Source organism: Delphinapterus leucas, chromosome 13 (assembly GCF_059928025.1).
Source record: "Delphinapterus leucas isolate spDelLeu-1000000601 "Yukka" chromosome 13, BTC_Dleu_Yukka2, whole genome shotgun sequence".
Taxonomy (NCBI): domain Eukaryota; kingdom Metazoa; phylum Chordata; class Mammalia; order Artiodactyla; family Monodontidae; genus Delphinapterus; species Delphinapterus leucas.
In genome coordinates, this window is record NC_143141.1 from 9012454 (window position 1) to 9036291 (window position 23838).

Consider the following 23838-nt stretch of genomic DNA (forward strand, 5'->3'; position numbering starts at 1 on the left):
TAAGACTGAATCAGGAAGAAATAAAAAATCTGAACAGACCTATAACTAGTAAGGAGACTGAATCAGTAAGCAAATAATTTCCAACAAGCTTGAGCTCAGCACTATGTAGCTTCCATGGAGAGTGCTACCACACATTCAAAGAAGATTTAACACCAATCCTCCTCAAATACTTCCAAATATTTAAGAGGAGGGAACATTTTGAAACTCATTCTATGATGTCAGCATTACCCTGATACCAAAGCCAGACAAAGATACTACAAGAAAACTACAGCCCCAATATTCCTTGTGAACATTGATTCAAAAATCCTCAACACAATACTAGCAAACCAAATTCAACAGCTTATTATGAAAGGATTAAACACCATGAAGAGTGAGATTTTATTCCTGGAATGCAACATACAAAAATGAATCAATATAATACATCACAGTAACAGAATGAAGGAAAAAAACCACTTGATCATCTCGATTGATACAGCAAAATCATGACAAAATTCAACACTCTTTCATGATTAAAAAGTCAAACACTCAACAAACTAGGAATAGAAGGAAACTATCTCAATATAATAAAGGCCTCATAACTTACTCAAACCTTACTTTAAATAGTGAGGAGGGAAATGATGTCATGAAAGGTGGTGGAGTAGGGAAATCAAGGAATTTGTCTTTTCACCAAAACAACTATTGATAGAATTAGCTATTTTGAAACTCTGGAATCTAGTTGAATACTTACAGTATCCAGGGGAATGCTTGATGAAGAGAGAGGCTGGCATTTAGGGAAATCTCTATCAGGTCACTGGCTGACCACAGAGATGAAACAATACTTCAGTGAACACACATGACAAGGAATATAGTCTTTGCAAAAACAGTGTGGAAAGACACTAAACAGACAAGTGCAGCCTTCATCAGGCAACAACAGAAATTTCTGGGGAGGGTAGAGAATCTAATTTCCAGAGTTACTACGTTACAATGTCCAAAATGTTCTGTTCTCAATAAAAAATTACAAAGAACACAAAGAAACATGGAAGTATATAACCCATTCACATGGAAAAAAAGAAACTGACAGATGAAGTCCAGACACTGCATTTGGTAGAGAAAGACTTTAAAATAACTGTCTTAAATATGCTCAAAGAGGTGAAGGGAACCATGGACAAAGAACTAAATGAAATCCTGAGAATGATATATGAGCAACTAGACAATATCAATAAAGAGAAATTATGAAAATGAACCAAATAGAAATTCTAGAGCTGAAAAGTACTATAGGTGAAATGAAAAATTCATTAGAGGGTTTTAACAGTAGATTTGAGCAGGCAGGAGAAAGAATCAGCAAACTTGCAGATAGATCAAATGAGATTACATAGTGTCTGGAGTAGAAAGAATACAAGAATGAAAAAGAGTCTAAAGGACATATGGGATTCTATCAAGCTTAACAACATATGCATTATGAGAGTGCCAAAAGGAAATGAGAGAGAAAAGGGTGAAAATATTTGGCAAAAATGAAATAATGGCCAAAAACTCTCCAAATTTGATGGAAGACATACATCTACACGATCCAAGAGGCACAGTGAATGAAAAGCAGAATACACTCAAAGAGAGCTATACCAAGACACTATACTATAATTAAACTGTTGAAAGACAAAGACAAAGACAGAGAATCTTGAAAGGAACAAAAGTGGCTCATGAACAAGAAATCCTCAATAAGATCAACAGCTGATTTCTTATGAGAAACCATGAAGTCCAGAAGGCAGTGACAGGGTTTGTTTGTTTATTTATTTATTTATTTAGGCCACGCCGCATGGCATGTGGGATCTTAGTTCCCTGAACAGGGATCGAACCCATGCCCCCTGCATTGGAAGCATGGAACCTTAACCACTGGACCACCAGAGAAGTCCCATTGATATGGTATATTTAGAATGCTGAGAGGAAAACACTATCAAGCAAGGATTCTATATCTGGCAAAACTATCCTTCACAAATGAAGGAGAAATTAACACATTTGTTAACACATAACAAAAGCTAAGGGTGTTTGTTGCTAGTAGGGCTTCCCCATAGAGGAAATGCTAAACAGAGCTCTTCAGGATGAAATAAAAGGGCACTGGAAGACAAGTTACACTGGCCATATGAAGAAATAAAGATGACTGGCAAAGATGACTACATATGTAAATATAAAAGCTAATATTCTTGTATTTTTGGTATGTAACTCCTCTTTTGTTTCCTATATTATTTAAAAGACAAATGCATAAAGCAATGATTATAAAGCTATGTTAACGGACACATAATGTAAAAGACACAAATAGGTTGAACGTGATAAAATGAAAAAAGATATTCCATGCAAATAATAACCAAAAGAGAGCTGGAATGATTATACTAATATCAGATAAAATAGATTTTAAGTCATACACTTTTACAAGAGAAAAAGAAGGACATTATTTATATTAATAAAAATGTCAAATCATCAAGAAGACATAACAACTGTAAATACATATCATCTATCAACAGAGCCCAAAAGTATATGAAGCAAACATTGACAAAATCGAAGGAAGATATAGACAGTTGTACAAAAAGGAGACTTCAATATCCCACTTTCAATAATAGAACAACCAGACAGAACATCATAAAGGAAATAGAGAACTAGAAAACACTATAAAACAACTAGACTTATATATAGAACACCTCACCCAACAACAGTAAAATAAGTATTCTTAAATGCACATGCAACATTCTCCAGGATAGACCATATGTTAGGTCATAAGGCAATTCTCAAAATATTTTAAAGATCAAATCATATAGAGTACCTTTTCCAGAACAGTGGAATGAAGCTAGAAATAATAACAGAGATAAAACTGGAAAACTGGAAGTATATACGTATAAATATACACCACACTCTTAAACAACCAATGGGTCAAAGAAGAAATCACTATTAGAAATTGGAAATTAGAAAACACGTTGAGATAAATAAAAATGAAAACACAACATATAAAAACACATGGGATGCAGCAAAGCCAATGGTCAGAGGGAAATTTCTGGCTGTAAATGTTTAGTAAAAAGAAAGAAAGATCTCAAATCAACAACCTAGGTGTACACCTTAAGGAACAAGAAAAAGAAGAGAAAACTAAACCCAAAGCCAGCAGAAGGAAGGAAATATTAAAGATTAGAGCAGAGATAAACAAAAGAGAGAATAGAAAAATAACAGAATCAACAAAATGAAAAGTTGGTTTTTGACAATATCAACAAAATTGGCAAAGCTTTAGCTAGGCTGACTAAAAGGAGAAAAGACAGAACTACTAAAATCAGAAACAAAAGCAAGGACATTACTATTGATCTTACAAAAATTAAAAGGATTATAGAGAATAATATGAACAACTGTAGGTTTTCAAATTAGATAATCTATACAAATGGACAAATTCCTAGAAACACACAAATTACCAAAACTGACTTCACACAAAATAGACAGTCTCAACAGCCTATAATAAAGACATTGAATCAGTAATCAAAAATCCCCCAACAAAGAAAAGTCCAGGACCAAAAGGCCTCACTGATGAATTCTACCAAACATAAAAAGATCAATTAACATCAATCCTATTCAATCCCAAAATAACAAAAGAGAGGAGTCACTTCCAAATACATTATATGAGGACAAGATTCATCTGATACCAATGCCAGACAAAGATGCTAAAGAAAACAAAACTACACGATCATTTCTGCTTATGAATATAGAACTAAATAGCCTCACCATATTACTAGCAAAACATTATTATTTATTTATATAAATTTATTTATTTATTGGCTTCATTGGGTCTTCGTTGCTGCACGCAGGCTTTCTTTAGTTGTGGTGAGTGGGGGCTACTCTTGGTTGCGGTGCGTGGGCTTCTCGTTGCAGTGGCTTCTCTTATTGTGGAGCATGGGCTCTAGGTGCGTGGGCTTCAGTAGTTGTGGCATATGGGCTCAGTAGTTGTGGCTCGCGGGCTGTAGAGCACAGGCTCAGTAGTTGTAGCACACAGGCTTAGCTGCTCCGCTAAGGGGATCTTCCCGGACCAGGGCTCAAACCCGTGTTCCCTGCATTGGCAGGCGGTTTCTTAACCACTGCGCCACCAGGGAAGCCCGACTTCAGTTTTTTAAAACGAGAAAAATAACAAGTGTCGGCATACAAGAACCCTCATACATTGCTGTATGTACGAGGTGGGAATGTAAAAAGATGCAGTTGCGGAAAGTAAATGAGAAGTTTGGCAGTTCCTCAAAAAGTTAAACACAGAATTACTCTGTGACCCAGAATATCCACGGCTAGGTATGTACTCAACAGAAATGAGAACACATGTCCACACAGAAACGTCTACGTATTTTGCAGCATTGTTCATAAAAGCCCCAAAGTAGACACAACCCAAATATTCATCAATGGGAGAATGGATAAACAAACTGTGGTATATACATACAATGGATCATTACTCAGGCATAACAAGGAAGGAAAAATACTACATATGCTTACAACTTGGAGGCACCTTGAAAACAATAAATTTTTGCATTAACTAAGTAAAAGAAGCCAGACACAAAAGGTCACATAATATGTGATTCCTTTCATATGATATATCCAGAATACGCAGATTCACAGAGACAGAGAGCAGATTGGTGGTTACCAGAGGGGGAGAGAGGAATGGGGAAGGATTACTTAATGGGTACAAGGTGTTTTCTGAGATGATAAAAAAGTTTTGAAACTAGAGGGAGGTGGTGGTTTGCACAACATTTTGAATAACTTAAATACCACTGAATTGTACATTTAAAAACTGTTAATTGTAGGTTATGTGAATTTCACCAAAATTTTAAAAATTTTTAAAAAGTGAGAAGAAACTGGCTTACTTTTTTTTTTCCTCTTGAGATAATGCTTGCCAAACAATTTTATTCAGGCGCCTGTTTAAAAAAAAACCAACAATAGTTATTTAGTAGCAACAGTTCATTTCATGACAAAAAGCTGAACCCGGGCAGGGAGATCCCAAGCCACGCAGCACCACCACCGCTGGACCATGTCATTGCCACTCGCTCAAAGAGATTGGATGTGAGTGTCTCCCACCCTCAGCATCACTGCAGAAGCCTCGGGGCTTTGTGGCAATCATGCTAAATATTAAAGGAGGGCACAGCTCTCAGCTGGATCAGGTAAAACCCAGACTGAGAAAAGGCAGCAAACAAACTGTTCCTCATTATCTCTGCATGAAGATATTTCTAAACGCCCACTGCTTTTCTTCATAAGGAAAAATACGTGTGCCCTTAGCCTGCCTTCTGTAGACATTCTTCTGTCTGGATTCTCAGAGCAAAAATAAAAGGTTAATAGGTTCATAAATAAGAGGATTGGGACACACTTTAGAGATCAACCAGCCTGATCTCCTTGTTTTCCAAATGCAGCCGCTAAGAGGGGCAGACAGATGAAGCGCCTTACTTATCCAGCACCGAGAGCTGGTGGGGCTGAGACTAAAGCTCACCGAACGTGTTCGCAGAGAGATGCTGGCCACCCAAGAAGGAAGGAGGAAGTTGGAGCCAGTGCTCTCTATCAGGTAGTTACAGCTCCTTTTCTTGTTACTGATCAGTGGTGCTTTTTCCAGAGCTTCCAGCCCAGTTCTGTAGTGCTACATCATCACCCAAATCAGGCTTACTAGGGCACAGGGCACAGAACGCTGGCTCCACAGGTTGTGAGCTGGTGTTCCATGAAGCAAAAAAGCTTCAATAAAATGGGGTGGGAGAATACTGCCTCTCCCCAGGAGGCATGCTTCTAATCCTTGGACCCAGCGTCCGTGGCACAGGGCTCTGGGAGCACACTTTGGGTGGTGTTATCCTGCCCTGATCTCCCATCACAGGCCTGGTGAGATCATGGAAAGGGGGTCTGGCTCGGTGGTGAAAAGCACAGACCCTGGAGCCAGACTGCCTGGGTCCAAAGCTCAGCTAGCTCCTCCTCTTATTAGCTGGGAGACTTTGGGCCAGTAGCCAACTTTTCTGTAGAAAGGGGGTAATCACAGTACCTCTCTCCCACTGCTGCAGTGCAGACTCAATGAGCAAGTTATGTGCACCGCACACAGAACTGTGTCTGACACAGGTAAACGCTCTGTAAGTGACAGGAAGAGTCAGGAAGTGGGAAATAAGCCAGCTCGGCTCCTGTGTCTCTTGATGTTTTTGGTTCTTTGGGGTCTATTTGGAAATGGTTTTCTTTAATGATGTGGTTGATGAAACAATGGGCTTCTAAGGCTTGTGTGCATTTCTGGGGAAAAAAACAAAACAAAACAGTAAATCCTTTTAAGTCTAAACCTTGAAAGTGCAGGCAGTAGAGTAGGGAGGCTGGGAGTGCGACGAGGGCTTGGGAGCTACGTGGGTCTGGGTTCAAATCTCAGCATCTCCACTTTGCCACCGTGTGAACCTGTTACATAACTTTTTGAAACACTGTTTTCTTATTGATAAAACAAAGATAACACCACCTACCCTTGGAGTTGCGAGGATTAAGTGAGCTGAATGTATAAAGTGACCAGGAATAACTAAGGCTCATTCCCTCCAGCTTCTGAAGGAGGGTGAGGCTTAGACACTCAGAAACAGTTGGTGAATGTGGGTCCAATTAGCTAGGACATGTCTCTAATTTTATTTCGGTTCTTCAGAAAATATTTTTCCAAGAGGGTATTTCCATAACCTCTATTATTCCTCTGCTTTCCGCCTTCACTGGACTATTTCAAAGCACACGGGGCAGAAAAAGCGAGTGGGTGTGAGCTGAGGGCAGCAGAGATGTGTGAATCCCGGCTCCACTGTCCCGGAAGGCAACCGTGGGAAAGCCTCTAAGCGTGCAGGACGAGGGCAGTCCTTGTGGGATGCTGGGATTTGACAAACCGCAGTTTTCCTCTTTCTTTTAGGAGACTGAAATTTGGCTGAGCGTAGCGTTTACTAGCTTTCTCTACCTCTAGTTTGCAAATCCGCTTGTACTGAGTGGCTCATTTGCAAAGCAACTCGTAACTAATGACACCTCAGAAGTCTAGTCAGCAGCCCAAGCAAATCGATGATAAGCAGAGGCTACTATGCCTGGTCCCTGAGTCAGAACTGATGCTTCTCCTGTGGACCTGAGGGCTGAGACCTTGACCTCAGATTCACAACACAAGCTGTGGAAAAGTCACCCCAGAATCCAGCCAACCCTGGTAATCGTCACTCAGAGCTTATGCTCAGACACACAAAGCCAAAACTGCTTCTGCAATTCTTAAAATATTGAACCAGAAGGACTCCTACACACGGGCACTAAGTGTGACCAAAACTGCTAGTTTACGTCACTATTTTGGCCAGAGGACTGTGAACTTCCCACTCATTTGGTCATCCCTAACCATACGGACTTAGGGTTATATCTGGCTTACTTGTGGTGGGAAACTCCTTAGAAACGTTGTATTGGGGATGAGATGGGGATAAACTAAGCTTCACTAATTACTTTTCATCTTTTCATATTCCGCATATCTTTAGAAAGACGAAGCAAGATGGAAAAGGGAACTGACATTTACGCCAGCAAAATTCTTCAACACTATTGAACACAAAAGATCAGGAAGCTTTGTTCTGTATAATATTAATGTTAATACTATTAAATAACAATATTAAATAAATAATTCATTTAAAATAAACATCAAGTTATTAATACCAAATAATTAATACTAATGCGATCAATAATATCAAACATTAATCATATTAAAATAAATGTTAATGATCATGTTTAAATTAATATCATTTTAATAAACAATATAGTATACTATTCCTCTAAGGGTACTAAAAGGCTTTTCCGGATTCACTCATTGGAAGAACTGGAACAAATCACCACTATGTCTGTATTTTGGTTTTGCCATTAACGAAGGACTCTCTTCTGCCTGGGAAGGTCCCTCTGGAAACTCTCGGGAAAGGGTCAGCTCAGTGGGAAGAGCTGTGTGACCCTCCCATTCCGTGTATTTATGGTTATTTTAGCATCAGCAGATATAGGGAATGAAAGAGGGAAATAATTAACATGAGTTGCTCTTTATATATAATTTACATAACCCTCACAACTGCCCCATGAGGCAGATCTTGCAAATGAAGCTCTCAAGTGTCACATGACATGTCAAGTAGCTGTCAGAGCCAAGAATGAAACCCCCGAGCTATCTGACCTCAGAGCCCCAGTTCATGGCCTGGCATCAGGCTTTCACAGACCAGGTAATTACAGCACTCAAATATTTGAATGAGTCAAGCAAATTAAATTACAATATGATGATATTATTGTATTTCATTCTGAATAACTGAATTGGATCAATTTTAATAAGTAAACTTGAATTAGATCAAATTAAATTCCAACAGCCAAATATATATATATATATATATATTATATCTATATATAGTGACACCTGCTAGGACGAGGAGAAGACCGGGGGAAAGCAAGCAGCCCAGCCCCTGCCTTCGAGGGCCAACATCCTCGCAGGGAAGGGACAAGCCTGTACAGAAGCTGTGAGTGCTCCAAGGGCCACACGCAAGGTGGGTGGTGCAGAGTCGTTGGGGAAAGGCCTCTCTGGGGAGGGCCATTGGCACTGAGGCAAGAAGGGAAGAAAGAGGACAGCTGGTGGGAGGGGGCAGGAAGAGGGGCAGTGGAGCTTCAAGGCAAGGGAAGGACTGCCTGGTGCAGGGGCAGGGAGGCGGAGAAGAGGGCCAGCACCAGTAAGAGGGTAACTACAGAGCAAAGTCTCAGGCCCACAGGGGAGGGCGAGCCTTGGCAGAGTTCAGCCTGCCTTCGAGAGAAATGAAGGGCCCACAAAGACTCAGCGAAGTCCTGAGAAGCCCATGGAGGCAGCTGCAGGAGCTCATGCGACACAGCCTCAGTTCTCAGGCAATGGCAGTGGAGGAGGCTCAAGTGTAAGGAGATCTGGAGAGGACCGTGATGGGCGTGGGGCGGAAAGGCCAGCCTCTGGGCTGGGTCGTGCACTCCAGGCAACAGAAGTCAGGCTTTATACTTTTTTGAACACACACTAGACACCCTGTAAAATGACAACAGATCAGTAAATGCTGGCCTGGGCCCCGTCGTTCACTTTGGCGTACTTTATTACCCTTTTCCCAACCACATGGTAGTAAATGAAAACCCAATTGCACAGCTTCCAGAACCAAGAATAGGCTTGCCTGGAGGAGCTGGGTAGCTCAACGTTTAATCAAGCGTGTGCACCAAGGACTAATTAAGTGCTGAGGGGCAGGGTGCGGAGGTGATTAGAGAGCTGGGAGAGGGTGAGATTCTAGCCCCAGAGCTGTGTTCTCCACCAACACTCTGAGGCAGGCTGCCAGGTCAGGCTGGAAGGAGCCAGGCCCCAGGAAGGGGCTGGGATTCAAGGACCCTGGGTCTCCTTCTCCAGCAAACCCTGGGTTATCTGCCCTTGGGAAAAAAGGCCCCCTCACTCAGTACTAACACAGTGGCTAGTTAAGAGTACAGTTTTCACTGTAGTCAACTTGGTCATCTTCTTGATTTTGATATAAAAATTGTTTAAATCAATTATCTCATTATTGTGGCGTTTCTTTATTGTGGTGTGGTGTCACTTTACAGAATGTTAGATACTAAAATGGTCCAATTCGCTCTGCTAAAAAGCAAAGGTTTAAAGAGCTCATGGAAACAGGAGATTTCTGCAGAGTTTGGAAAGGGAAGATGGCTTCTCGAAAACCCCGTTGGACATACTCAGGCAAAGCACTGGGCTGGCCAAAAAGTTTGCTCGGGTTTTTCTGTAACATCGTACGGAAAAACCCGAACGAACTTTATGGCCAGCCCAGTACTTAACGCAGTGCTGGCACAGAGGAAGCCCCTTATGTTAGCTGCCGCTGCTGTTAATATTCCTCATGGACCACTGTTAAAGAGCTGCGCCAGATGAAAAATTTAAGCTAAAAGAAGGGAAAACAAGCCCAAACAAATTCCACATCCATTAAAGAGTAGCCAGGTGTAATATACTCACTTTTCGTAGGACTTAACTGCCTGTTCCACTTTTTGCTTGTAGATATTAAGCTTCACTCCTTGGGGGTTAATTAAAGTCATCTTATTTGTGTCATTGCACACATGTGCCAGAGGGAACACCTATATGCCAATGCCAAAGGAAAGGGTCACTTGATAGGTTAACACGTGCCTTCAGAAATGGATCTAATGGCTGTACAGTATGTTTTTCTGAATATAAAATCAATACATTATATTTGTAGAGAAATTAGAAAATACAGAAAATAAAAAAAATAAGAATCAGAGATATCACTGCTAACCTTTTCCTTCCAATTTTTAAAACTATATATTTAAAAAATACCCCCCCCCAAAAAAACCTGTTTCAGGAAACCCAAATCAGAATCAAGTGTTATCTTAATAAGCCTCTGTCAAATTGAAGGGCATAGGCGTTAAGAAATAGAATATCATTGTTGCTACTTTGTAAATTACTAGCTGGGTTAAACATCTTTCTCACATATTTATTTTATATTTGATTTTCTCTTAAGAATATCTGATTATAGTTAATATCTTTTGACCATTTTCTTTATCAATTTGTAAGAGATCCTTAAACATGTCAAATAAAGAAGGCTTAGTGATCAATGAAAACACTTTCTGTAAGAACAACAGAGTACCAGAATGAGAGGGCATCTTTCTGAGTTCTTTCTGTCTGTGTCTGATGCTTCCTTCTGGGTTTGGGGATGCCTCTGATTCCATGCTATCTTAAGAGCACCTGTAATATTTTACATTTACCTGTCTGCATATTACTTTGTTTCATTCACTGCTGTATTCCTATCACCTAGAACAGTGCCTGGCCCTCAACAAATATCTGTTGATAAATGAATAAATGTATGTTTGCAAAAAGGCTCATTCCATGTCTTATTATTTACATAAAAAGAAGAAGTCTAACAGGAGAATACAAGGTCTAACAGGGTTTCGATACTGTGTATGATTCCAACCACGAGGAGCATGTAGGCATTTTAGAAATGTGGGGAATCAAAGCAACTATACACCAATAAAAATTAATTTTAAAAAACCCAATTAATCATAAGATGAAAGAAAGCTTTGGCCTTGACAACAGGGACCTGTGATATTTACTTTCAGAATATTTTCTATCAGTAATTTCAATAAATTGATATGTTAATTTAAAAAAATGTGGGAATCACTTTTAAGAAGTAAATTTTTACTTCCAATCCAGATGATACAGAGCTCATGTTTTATGTACCCCTTTGCCTTCAAAATCATACAAAAATTGTATTGTTGTTATTTAAGGAAAAAAATGCATAAAAAGAAAGGAAGGAAAGGAAGAAGGAGAGAAGGGAAAGGAAGAAGGAGAGAAGGAAAAAGAAAGATGCATGGTTGATGTATTTCTAGAGACAAAAAGTTGAATAAGTCAGCAGGGCTGAAGTTGTGTGTTTGTTGACTCTCGTGGGCAAAGACGGCAGGGGCGGTGGGAGCTCAACTCCCAGAAAGCAAGTGGGACTCTGAGTCAGGCTCAGTGCCTGAAGCCAGCACTAGTATGAGGTTCTCTCACCCCTGCAAGAAGGCCCTGCCTGGTGAGAGAGGACACTAGTGCAGTCTAACAACCAAGAACTGAACCAAGCCATCCTCAATCTACACTATCCCAGTATCGTCATGGGATAAGAGCTCTAAATACCAATGACTGGGGTACAAGGGGATGGATTTAGGTAACTGCAAAACAGAAGACAGAGAAAAAAACAGATTTTTAAAAATCTTGTCAAAATGTGCCAACCGGGCTTCCCTGGTGGCGCAGTGGTTGAGAGTCCGCCTGCCGATGCAGGGTACACGGGTTCGTGCCCCGGTCCGTGAAGATCCCACATGCCGCGGAGCTGGCTGGGCCCGTGAACCATGGCCACTGAGCCTGCGCGTCCGGAGCCTGTGCTCCACAACGGGAGAGGCCACAACAGTGAGAGGCCCGCGTACCGCAAAAAAAGAAAAAAATGTGCCAACGTACTAAAATTCCTAAATACACACACAAAAATGCTACAAACAGTAGCTGAGCAAATCAACAATCAGAACATCAATTCACGTGAGTAGAAATTAATTTTACGAGCCACCTAACAATAACTTTATATGAATTATGATTAAAATTAAGTATGATTAGGTTGTTCAAAGATGTAACAGTCATATAAAAGTGTAAGAACAGAGTGCCGTTAAGAACAAATGGATGAGAAAAAGAACAGTATTTTAAATAATAAAGTCATGTAAAAAAATAGATATTGAAATTGCAAACTACATAATTTTGCAATGAAAACATCAAGACCAAAAGAGACAAACAAAATAGCCAAAGATTCAGAAGGCTGAAAAGCAAGACATTTAGTTTGGCTGAATAGTCGAACCTTGCTACTTGTCAGATGCAAGAAGTCATCATGTGGCTTCTAAGTAATCTTGGTCAAAGAGAAGAAGCCAAAACAGTGGGTTAAAAGTTGAGGTGACTGGACTTTGAAAACTTAATGAAATTTGCAGAAGTGGAAAAAAAAAAACCCAAACAAACAAACAAAAAACACCATCTCTTAAAATTTCACATAAACTTTCAGAGGAAAAATCATCAGTCTCAACAAAATGAAAGACCCTTCCATATGTATCTCCCCTGGGAAAAAGACCCCCTAGAGGTCTATAAATAGCTCTGCAAATTGCCACCTTATGGCTCAACTGCAAATCAACCCCACGAAATATTTAGCAGCATTACACCATTTCACCAGGATCCGCTGGATGCCTGGCTGACGGTGCGTAAAGAAAACCCACTGTTTAATGTTCCACCTCCCTCTTTGGTGGATCTGGATCTCATGCCTTGCATGGCCATCATGGACTTCAGTGTGGTAGGAGTTCAAATTTGGCTCGTGTGCACCCACTCTCATTCCTTTCTGCACGCAGGTTTAGGGAAAGACCAAGTCATACTCCACACCTTCAGTCTGTGGTCTGAGTTTTTACAACATGGTAGTCACGTGGAGGTCCCATGGGCTATTCCCTTTATGATGTCAAGTTTAGTGTGACTATGAGGTCATAAGGGGCATTCTCACAGGGACTTGGGGGATCACAATCATGGCTTCCCAGCTTCTGTAGGGAAGCAGGTAGGGAGGAGAGTGTGATTAATGAGGAAACTGATACTATTTGAGAGGGAATGAAACCACCTGGTCACGCCTCCTGAACATGGTTTACTTGTTACCTCTTTCTTTTTTTCTCTTTTTTTTTTATAAGAAGAGGGAAATGCAGACACAGAGACAGAGAAGTCCAGGCCATGTGATGACAGAGGCAGAGACTGGAGTAATGCAGGTCCAAGCCAAGGGATGCCAAGGATTCCACCACCAGAAGCTAGGAACAGTCAAGGAAGGGATCTTCCTTAGAGCAGTCAGAGGAAGCATGGCCCTGCCAACACTTAGATTTCAGACTTCCAGCCTCCAGAATGTGAAAGAATAAACAAATTTCTAAGCCACCCAGTTTGCGGCACACTTTGTCACAGCAAACCTAGGAAAGTAATACAGAGATGTGAATACATATATATAACTGTTTATGTTTTCAAAACAAAATAATGGAACAACCAACTAGCTGTTGGCTGATCTAGGAATGACTTCTTGGAATGACTGGGGGGACTTGGCTCTGCTCCACGTGTCTCTAGAAGGCTTGACCAGGCATGTTCCCAGGCACAAATGAGTAAACAGAAATAGCCAAGGAGCCTTAATGCCTGGGCTTGGAACTGGTATACCCTTGCTTCCGTTTCATTCTATTGGTCAAAGATACTTGCTACCTCTTATAATGCAAATCAAGCATTAACAACTAATGGGAGATGCTTCTGGACAGTGTTTGAAAATAAAAGGGAGCCTCAAGGTATTACCTACTTCAATTCTCTTGAGGTAAACCTAGAAGTCTTACCAAATTGATGCTAATCACACCCTGTGTGAGAAGATTTTAACTGTGAGGGATGGAGGGCAGAGGGAGGAAGGGGGGGCAGGGGGAGGGGGGGAGTGAGAGAGAGATACTGGCCATAATTCCTGGAATTCATGGACAGCCCTAGTTTGGGCTGATTCTGTTAGAATTTTTCCCAGTGTTAGACCAGAGATACACCTTAACCACTAATTTTGTCAACAGGTGAGAATAGTTTTATCAATTCTATTAAGAATAGTTTTATCAATAATGGGATTGTAGCTTCAAGATGGCGGAGTAGAAGGACGTGCTCTCACTCCCTCTTGCGAGAGCACCAGAAGCACAACTAACTGCTGAACAATCATCGACAGGAAGACACTGGAACTCACCAGAAAAGATACCCACGTCCAAAGACAAAGGAGAAGCCACAATGAGATGGTAGGAGGGGCGCAATCACAATCAAATCAAATCCCATAACCACTGGGTGGGTGACTCACAAACTGGAGAACAATTATACCACAGAAGGGAAAAACGACAAATAACATACAAGGGAACTCCCGTAAGGTTAACAGCTGATTTCTCAGCAGGAACTCTACAAGCCAGAAGGGAGTGGCATGATATATTTAAAGTGATGAAAGGGAAGAACGTACAACCAAGATTACTCTACCCGGCAAGGATCTCATTCAGATTTGACAAACAAATCAAAAGCTTTATAGACAAGCAAAAGCTAAGAGAATTCAGCACCACCAAACCAGCTCAACAACAAAATGCTAAAGGAACTTCTCTAAGTGGGAAACACAAGAGAAGAAAAGGACCTACAAAAACAAACCCAAAACAATTAAGAAAATGGTAATAGGAACATACATACATAATGATAGTCATCTTAAATGTGAATGGATTAAATGCTCCAACCAAAGGACACAAGCTTGCTGAATGGATACAAAAGTAAGACCCATATCTATGTAATCTACAAGAGACCTAGGGACACATACAGACTGAAAGTGAGGGGATGGAAAAAGATATTCCATGCAAATGGAAATCAAAAGAAAACTGGAGTACCAATACTCATATCAGATAAAATAGACTTTAAAATAAAGAATGTTACAAGAAACAAGGAAGGACACTACATAATGATCAAGGGATCAATCCAAGAAGAAGATATAACAGTTATAAATATATATGCACCCAACATAGGAGCACCTCCATACATAAGGCAAATGCTTACAGCTATAAAAGAGGAAATCGACAGTAACACAATAATAGTGGGGGACATTAACACCTCATTTACACAGATGAACAGATCATCCAGACAGAAAATTAATAAGGAAACACAAGCTTTAAATGACACAATAGAACAGATATATTTAATTGATATTTATAGGACATTCCACCCGAAAACAGCAGATTACACTTTCTTCTCAAGTGCACATGGAACATTCTCCAGGATAGATCACATCTTGGGTCACCAATCAAGCCTCAGTAAATTTAAGAAAATTGAAATCATATCAAGCATATTTTCCAACCACAATGCTATGAGATTAGAAATAAATTACAGGGGAAAAAATGTAAAAAACACAAACACATGGAAGCTAAACAATATGTTACCAAATAACCAAGAGATCACTGAAGATATCAAAGAGGAAATCAAAAAATACCTAGAGACAAATGACAACAAAAACACGATGATCCAAAACCTATGGGATGCAGCAAAAGCAGTTCTAAGAGGGAAGTTTATAGCAATACAATAAGAAACAGGAAAAATCGCAAATAAACAATCTAACCTTACACCTAAAGGAACTAGGGAAAGAAGAACCAACAAAACCCAAAGTTAGTAGAAGGAAAGAAATCATAAAGATCAGAACAGAAATAGATGAAATAGAAACAAAGAAAACAATAGCAAAGATCAATAAAACTAAAATCTGGTTCTTTGAGAAGATAAACAAAATTGATAAACCTTTACCCAGACTCATCAGGAAAAAGAGGGAGAGGACTTAAATCAATAAAAATAGAAATGAAAAAGGAGAAGTTACAATGGACGCCACAGAAATACAAAGCATCATAAGAGACTAGTACAAGCTAATTCTATGCCAATAAAATGGACAACCTGCAAGAAATGGACAAATTCTTAGAAAGGTATAACATCCAAGACTGAACCAGGAAGAAATAGAAAATGTGAGCAGACCAATCACAAGTAATGAAATTGAAACTGTGATTAAAAATCTGCCAACAAACACAAGTCCTGGACCAGATGGCTTCACAGGTGAATTCTATCAAACATTTAGAGAAGAACTAACAACCATCCTTCTCAAACTCTTCCAAAAAATTGCAGAGGAAGGAACACTCCCAAATTCAATCTATGAGGCCACCATCACCCTGGTACCAGACAAAGACACTACAAAAAAAGAAAATTACAGACCAATGTAACTGATGAATATAGATGTAAAAATCCTCAACAAAATACTAACAAACAGAATAAACAACACATTAAAAAGATCATACACCATGAAAAGGTACGATTTATCCCGGGGATACAAGGATTCTTCAATGTAAACAAATCAATCAATGTGATACGCCATATTAACAAATTAAAGAATAAAAACCATATGATCATCTCAATAGATGCACAAAAAGCTTTTGACAAAATTCAATACCCATTTATGATAAAAAAAACTCTCCAGAAAGTGGGCATAGAGGGAACCTACCTCAACATAATAAAGGCCATATATGACAAACCCACAGCAAACATCATTCTCAATGGTGAAAAACTGAAAGCATTTCCTCTAAGATCAGGAAAAAGACAAGGATGTCCACTCTCGCCACTATTATTCAACATAGTTCTGGAAGTCCTAGCCACGGCAATCAGAGAAGAAAAAGAAATAAAAGGAATACAAATTGGAAAACAAGAAGTAAAACTGTCACTGTTTGCAGATGACATGATACTGTACATAGATAATCTTAAAGATGCCACCAGAAAACTACTAGAGCTAATCAATGAATTTGGTAAAGTAGCAGGATACAAAATTAAAGCACAGAAATCTCTTGCATTCCTATCCACTAACAACGAAAGACCAGAAAGAGAAATTAAGGAAACAATCCCAGTCACCATTGCAACAAAAAGAATAAAATACCTAGAAATAAACCTACCTAGGGAGGTTAAAGACCTGTACTCAGAAAACTATAAGACACTGATGAAAGAAATCAAACATGACACAAACAGATGGAGAGATATACCATGTTCTTGGATTGGAAGAATCAATACTGTGAAAATGACTACACTACCCAAAGCAATCTACAGATTCAATGCAATCCCTGTCAAATTACCAACGGCATTTTTTACTGGATGGAGACACAAAAGACCCTGAATAGCCTAAGCAATCTTGAGAGAAGAAAATGGAGCTGGAGGAATCAGACTCCCTGACTTCAGACTATACTACCAAGCTACAGTAATCAAAACAATATGGTACTGGCACAAAAACAGAAATATAGATCCATGGAACAGCATAGGAAGCTCAGAGATAAACCCATGCAGCTATGGTCAACTAATCTGTGACAAAGGAGGCAAGCATACACAATGGAGAAAAGACAGTCTCTTCAATAAGTGGTGCTGGGAAAACTGGACAGCTACATGTAAAAGAATGAAATTAGAACACTCCCTAACACCATACACAAAAATAAACTCAAAATGGATTAAAGACCTAAATGTAAGACCAGACACTATAAAACTCTTAGAGGAAAAATAGGAAGAACACTCTTTGACATAAATCACAGCAAGATCTTTTTTGACCCACCTCCTAGAGTAATGGAAATAAAAACAAAAATAAACAAATGGGACCTAATGACACTTAAAAGCTTCTGCACAGCACAGGAAACTATAAACAAGACGAAAAGACAACACTTAGAATGGGAGAAAATATTTGCAAACGAATCAATGGACAAAGGATTAATCTCCAAAATATATAAACAGCTCATGTAGCTCAATATTAAAAAAACAAACAACCCAATTCAAAAATGGGTAGAAGACCTAAATAGCCATTTCTCAAAGACATACAGATGGCCAAGAGGCACATGAAAAGCCGCTCAACATCACTAATTATTAGAGAAATGCAAATCAAAACTACAATGAGGTATCACCTCACACCGGTTAGAATGGGCATCATCAGAAAATCTACAAACAACAAATGCTGGAGAGGGTGTGGAGAAAAGGGAACCCTCTTGCACTGTTGGTGGGAATGTAAATTGATACAGCCACTATGGAGAACAGTATGGAGGTTCCTTAAAAAACTAAAAATAGAATTACCATATGACCCAGCAACCCCACTACCGGGCATATACCCAGAGAAAACTATAATTCAAAAAGAGTCATGTACCCCAATGTTCACTGCAGCACTATTTACAATAGCCAGGTCACGGAAGCAACCTAAATGCCTATCGACAGAAGAATGGATAAGGAAGATGTGGTACATATATACAATGGAATATTACTCAGCCATAAAAAGGAACGAAATTGGGCCATTTGTAGAGACGTGGATGGATGAAGTAAGTCAGAAAGAGAAAATGAAGTAAGTCAGAACGAAGTAAGTCAGAAAGAGAAAAACAAATATCATATATTAATGCATATATGTGGAATCTAGAAAAATGGTACAGATGAACTGGTTTGCAAGGCAGAAATAGAGACACAGATGTAGAGAACAAACGTATGGACACCAAGCGGGGAAAGCGGGGTTGTGGGGGAGGCGGTGGTGGGATGAACTGGGAGATTGGGATTGACATGTATACATTCATATGTGTAAAATAGATACCTAATAAGAACCTGCTGTATAAAAAATAATAAAACAAAAATTTGAAAACATGATAATAGTGTTTATCTCTTACTCTTTGCCAAGTACTAGGCAATCTATATATTTTCTCATTCAATCCCTCTATAGATGTATAGATTGAAATGCAGTTTTGTTATTTGGTTTTCCTCTCCACTGAACTCTAGTTTTTTATTCCTTTAAAAAATATTAGTTTCTAGCACAATGCATGTACAAAGTAACCACTTACTGAATACGTAAAAGACTAAAATTATATAAATTCAAATAATGGCTGAGGCTCCAACATTTTTAGAAGTTTATCTCTATTATAAAATACTGTGTTTGGAGTCTACCAAATTTGAGTTCTCGGTGATTGAGGCACGAGATGAGCGTACCTTTGCTATTTTAAAAGAGGTGTTTGCCAAGAAGGTTAATGATGTAACCAAGATTTTAAGAGATATATTTGGCTTACACAAGAAAACTATTCTCAAACAATAAAAGAAAAAAATTAAAATTGAATGCCATTTTCACTTAGCAATTGGCAGGTGTTTTTTGTTTGTTTGTTTTAATGTTACTGCTCTAAGTGACAGCAAAGATGTAGGAAAATAGGCACTCTTAAAATTCCAAGTAAACTGCCCAATAATGGGGGGAATAGTTAAATTAATTGTAGTAATTCATGTTATTGAATATTAGCACAACCATTAAAATTCATCCCAAATTGGTCATTACAGGGAAATATGTTCATAAGATATGCTAAATGAAGAAAGGGGGATACAGAACTGTACACACAGTTATTAGCTGTTAAAGTAGTACAGGAAGAATTCTACCTGACAACATTCTGGCTGTGTTTGTAAGCCATCCCACAACATTTTGAACATGAGAAAATAGTGTAAACTGGTGTTTATATATTCATCACTCAACACTAACTGAATTCACCAACTTCACTGTTTTTCAACTAAATCATTTCTTCCAATAAATATCCCAGAGCCTGCTGTCAGACTGGCCAAGGAGGGGTCTGAGTGGATGTGAGTAATGAAAATGCAAAGGCTGTGCAAATCCCACGTGGCTGACCCTGAACACGGCGCAGTGACTTCATAGTTGTGCAAACTGCTGAGTGCTGAAGCTTAAACCTCTGCTTAAACAGAAACATCTCCAGACTCCACAGAACAAATTGAAGGTGGGGCTACGAAGTGAACTGGGGAAGAGAAGTGTCAATCAGATCGTTCATAAACCCACGAAAATATGCTGCTTACTGCAGTGTAGGCTATAGCTCACAAATTTCAATCTAAATTGTTAGAAAATAAAAAAGACATTTTAATATAAATTTCAATTAAATTGCTAGTGAGGTCACTAGCATTTTAACTGGTATAGTAAATGAGTATTTGCTGGCATGCCATAATATTTGAAACAGACTGTTGAGTAGAAATCAAGGCACAGAGTATCTTTAGTTCAACTTCATTTTGGTAAAACAAAAACAAAGAACAAAGGCTATGTATGTAGTGAAAAAACTTTGGCCAGATAACCACCAAACAATTCATATGTGAGGAATTATATTCTATTGTTTCTCTTCTACTTATCTGTAGTTTCTAATTTTTCTACACAATGAATACGTATAGCTTTTGTATTAACTGTCCTTCTAGATTTTTTAATTAAAATAAACTTTTCTATCAGTATCGTTTTCATTGCTACTATATTTGAAAGCAACAAGATGCCATGCCCTTAGCAGCATCCCTAACATTCCTCGTCAGCTAAATGATGAGATAAAAAGCCACCTCACTACGTTGGTCTAAATTTTCCATCAGATACTTTGATGAGATCAAATGTTTTTCTCAAAACCTAGTCTGAGGGCTCACCACGTACCAGATTAGGGACCTTGCCATGACCCATCGGGAGTCAGTGACAGAGCTGGGGTGCAGGCCCAGGCTACCTGATCACAAAGCTGTGTGCTGAACCCAGATTAGGGCAAAGCAGGAAGCCTTGATGCAGTGCTGGTAACACATGATGATGGTGGTGGTGGTGGTGATGTAGTGGACTTTTCAACGATGCAAACTAATGTTCCCAAATTGTTTCTTTTTTTTCAAAGCCATTGTCAATAAAGAGCTTTAAATTCCAGATTCATCAAATATCTAAAGCAGTTTTACTCTGTATATGACTTGGTGATGAATTAATCTTTTTGAAAGAGCTAAGATTAAATTTATCTGGTCCACTGAAAACTGAAAGTGCCAGTTAGCATCTTGTAACGAAGAGTTGCTAGGGCAACCTCCCTGCTCAACACTTCATTTCCAAGGTGACAGATTTGATGCTGGTCCAAGAAACATGAAAACCAAAATAGCATTGTGCTCCAGAAGAAGAAACAGCCCATACATAAGTCATGAATGAAACAAGTAGCCGGGGATAAAGCCAAATGCTGCTTTACGATTCTACCCAGACAGATGTGGCTGCACACAGAACACAGGAGTAAAAGGCAATTACAATTCTCAGTGAAGTGGGTTAAGATTCATGTCTCCTTTTCAGCTCCAGTCTACTTTTTCAAAAAACTGTTAGGTCCAAATTTCAAAAAGCTATATATCTCACTCAGTGGGATTATATTTTTCGATCACTGTTTTCCCATTCTTTCCATCAGAGAAAATATTAAATAAAAGATGTTAAGTGGGCTTTGAGGATGAAATGGGAATTTATTGCAGTATATTTCCTTCATCATCATGATTCTTGCTCTTATGAGCAATAATGGAGGGCGGAGAGCATGTTGTGTGCTACGTACCCACAGGCCTGTGATGAGAATTTACAAAGCCACAGAAGGCACGAGCACAGATGCCCATGGTGGAATGCACGTGAAAAAATATACAGCCTCTTCCCTTGGCTTTGCTTTCTGGAGTCAGAAGACAGGTTCTCCAGAAAAACAGGACCCTCACTACTCTTCCATTTTTTCCTTCTTGGAAGTCACTCAACATTTCTCTCTCTCTCAGCCCCATGTGGTTTAGTCCTGTCGACTTGACTTTATATAGAGCCTTGGATCCATCCTCAGCGTTGTCACCTGGGTCACAGCCACCTAGACCTTGCCTCCTGACTGCCCCGCTTCGTTCCAGCCTTGAACCTCTACAACCCTTTTCCACATAGTAGCCAAAGACCAAACCTGATCTTCTCTGTCCTCTGCTAAAAACCCTTTGGCTTCCCTCAGGATGACCTTCAGAAAATCCTTAACTCGACCTTCACCAGCTTTCACACCTTCCTCCAGTTGCACTAAACTTTCTTTGGAACGACAAACGTCCTCTGACCCTTAGACTTCCCCCTAGGTCACTCCTCACTCCCCTCCACCTCATCATCCTCGTAACTCCTCCTCCCCTAGGTCCAAACCTGGACTGATCAGATCCCCCAGGTCTGAACTTCCCAGGCCAGGTCCAAAGCGCCCTCTGCCAACTCAAGGTGGTTAGGGGCCTCTCTGGCATCTTCGCTCTGCTCTTCCCACTCATCACATTTAACTAGAACTTCTTATTTTAATTGCTAGTTCCTCCATGAGATTGTAAGCTGTGATTGGGTAGGCTGCAGTCTAGCCCAGTTCAGAGACTGCATACAGTAGGCAATGTAATATTTATTGAATATTTTTATAATAAAAGCCAACGTTTGGGCTTCCCTGGTGGCGCAGTGGTTGAGAGTCTGCCTGCCGATGCAGGGGACGCGGGTTCGTGCCCCGGTCCGGGAGGATCCCACGTGCCGCGGAGCGGCTGGGTCCGTGAGCCATGGCCACTGGGCCTGCGCGTCCGGAGCCTGTGCTCCACAGCGGGAGAGGCCACAGCAGTGAGGGGCCTGCGTACTGCAAAAAAAAAAAAAAAAAAAAAAAAAGCAAAAAAAAGCCAATGTTTATTCAGTGCTTGCAGCCCATTATATGCATTACTTCTTTTTATACTATATATATATACCTATACTATATACATTCACTATACTATACACAGTATAACAGTCTCAGAGTAGGTATATTATTATCCCCAGAGTCCAGATACATTGCATACAGCCTGGAGAGCACATTTCAAAGTGCTGCAGTGAGTTACTATGTTTATTTCTTCTAAATATGAGGAGAGGACGAGTTGAATAAGATATCTGCACACTAAGGTCTGCACACTATTTTTAGGGTTTTCAAAGTATCTCTATACTTGTAGAACTAATGCTTATCAACAAGTATGATATACAGTTCCTCTTAGGAAAATGGCTGTCTTTCTGAATATAAACTAGTGGAAATATAGAATCTATTTGGAGGGTGATTTGGTTTAATCTGTCAAATATTTAAATGTACACATCCTTTGGGTCCAGCAATCCATCTATCACAAGGACAGACTTGTAGAGGTGCCCAGAAGTCTCTGTGCAAGGAAATCCATTACAGGATTGTTTGTAATAGGGGGAGGAAGGACACAATGTAAATATCCATTAACAATGGGGAAGAAATTTGCAACTAACAAAAATGAGATAGACCCATATCTACGCACAGAGAAAAGTCTCTAAGACATATGTTTATAAAAGACAAAATAGCAAATCCATATGGTATTACCTTATTAAACTGTTTTGTATATTAAAATTGTTATGTGTATATGTAAAAATATATGTAATGTATTTGTGTGTGTGTGTGTGTGTGCGCATGTGTGCGCGTGTGTGTGCGTGCGTGCGTGCGTGTGTGCGTGTGCGTGTGTGCGTGTGTGTGTGTGTGTATGTTGAAAAGGATTAGCACGATATTCACCAAACTATTCAGAGTGTTTCCTTTATAAATGAGGTTGGTGGAGAGAGAAACTTTGACATTTTCCTCTAAAGACTTCTAAATGGTCATTCTATACAAGAATGTACTCATATATTACTCATCAAACAAAAATAAACCAATAAATTAATTAAAAATCAAGTGTCCTTTGCATTTAAACTATTTTATCTCTTGTTTTAGGTCTGTTTTTCTTAACTTTTTTTTTCTCAGCATATCATTAATGTATGTCCAGAGTTGAAAGAACTACAACAAAAACTAAAAATTATATAAACAAACCCCCAGATCTCCAATAATCTCACCCCTCGGATAAACACTAGTAACATTTTGGTAAAAGAGAAAAGGGAGAGACAAAGAGTGCTATGTCTACATCATACACATATGTAACCAAATTAATGTACTATCTATGCGGTTTTGTACCCTGATTTTTTCATTTAGCATTGTATTGAGAACTTCTCCCCATGTCATTACTTA

General features: G+C 39.4%; 1 protein-coding gene across 24 annotated transcripts in view; it reads right to left on the reverse strand.

Annotated features, from left to right (window-relative positions):
- The window catches only part of VWA3B (von Willebrand factor A domain containing 3B), a 211733-nt gene that overhangs the window by 39711 nt on the left and 148184 nt on the right, over nt 1–23838 (reverse strand). For all 24 annotated transcript variants that reach the window (XR_016395339.1, XM_089922672.1, XM_089922671.1 and 21 more), the window contains 2 exons: nt 9941–10059; nt 4845–4895 (listed from right to left, as the gene is read on the reverse strand). Coding sequence is in view for 23 of the 24 variants with exons in the window: in XM_089922672.1 (XP_089778798.1) it covers nt 4845–4895; nt 9941–10059 (170 nt within the window). In the remaining variant the exon portion in view is untranslated. The remainder of the gene's footprint in view (nt 1–4844; nt 4896–9940; nt 10060–23838) is intronic.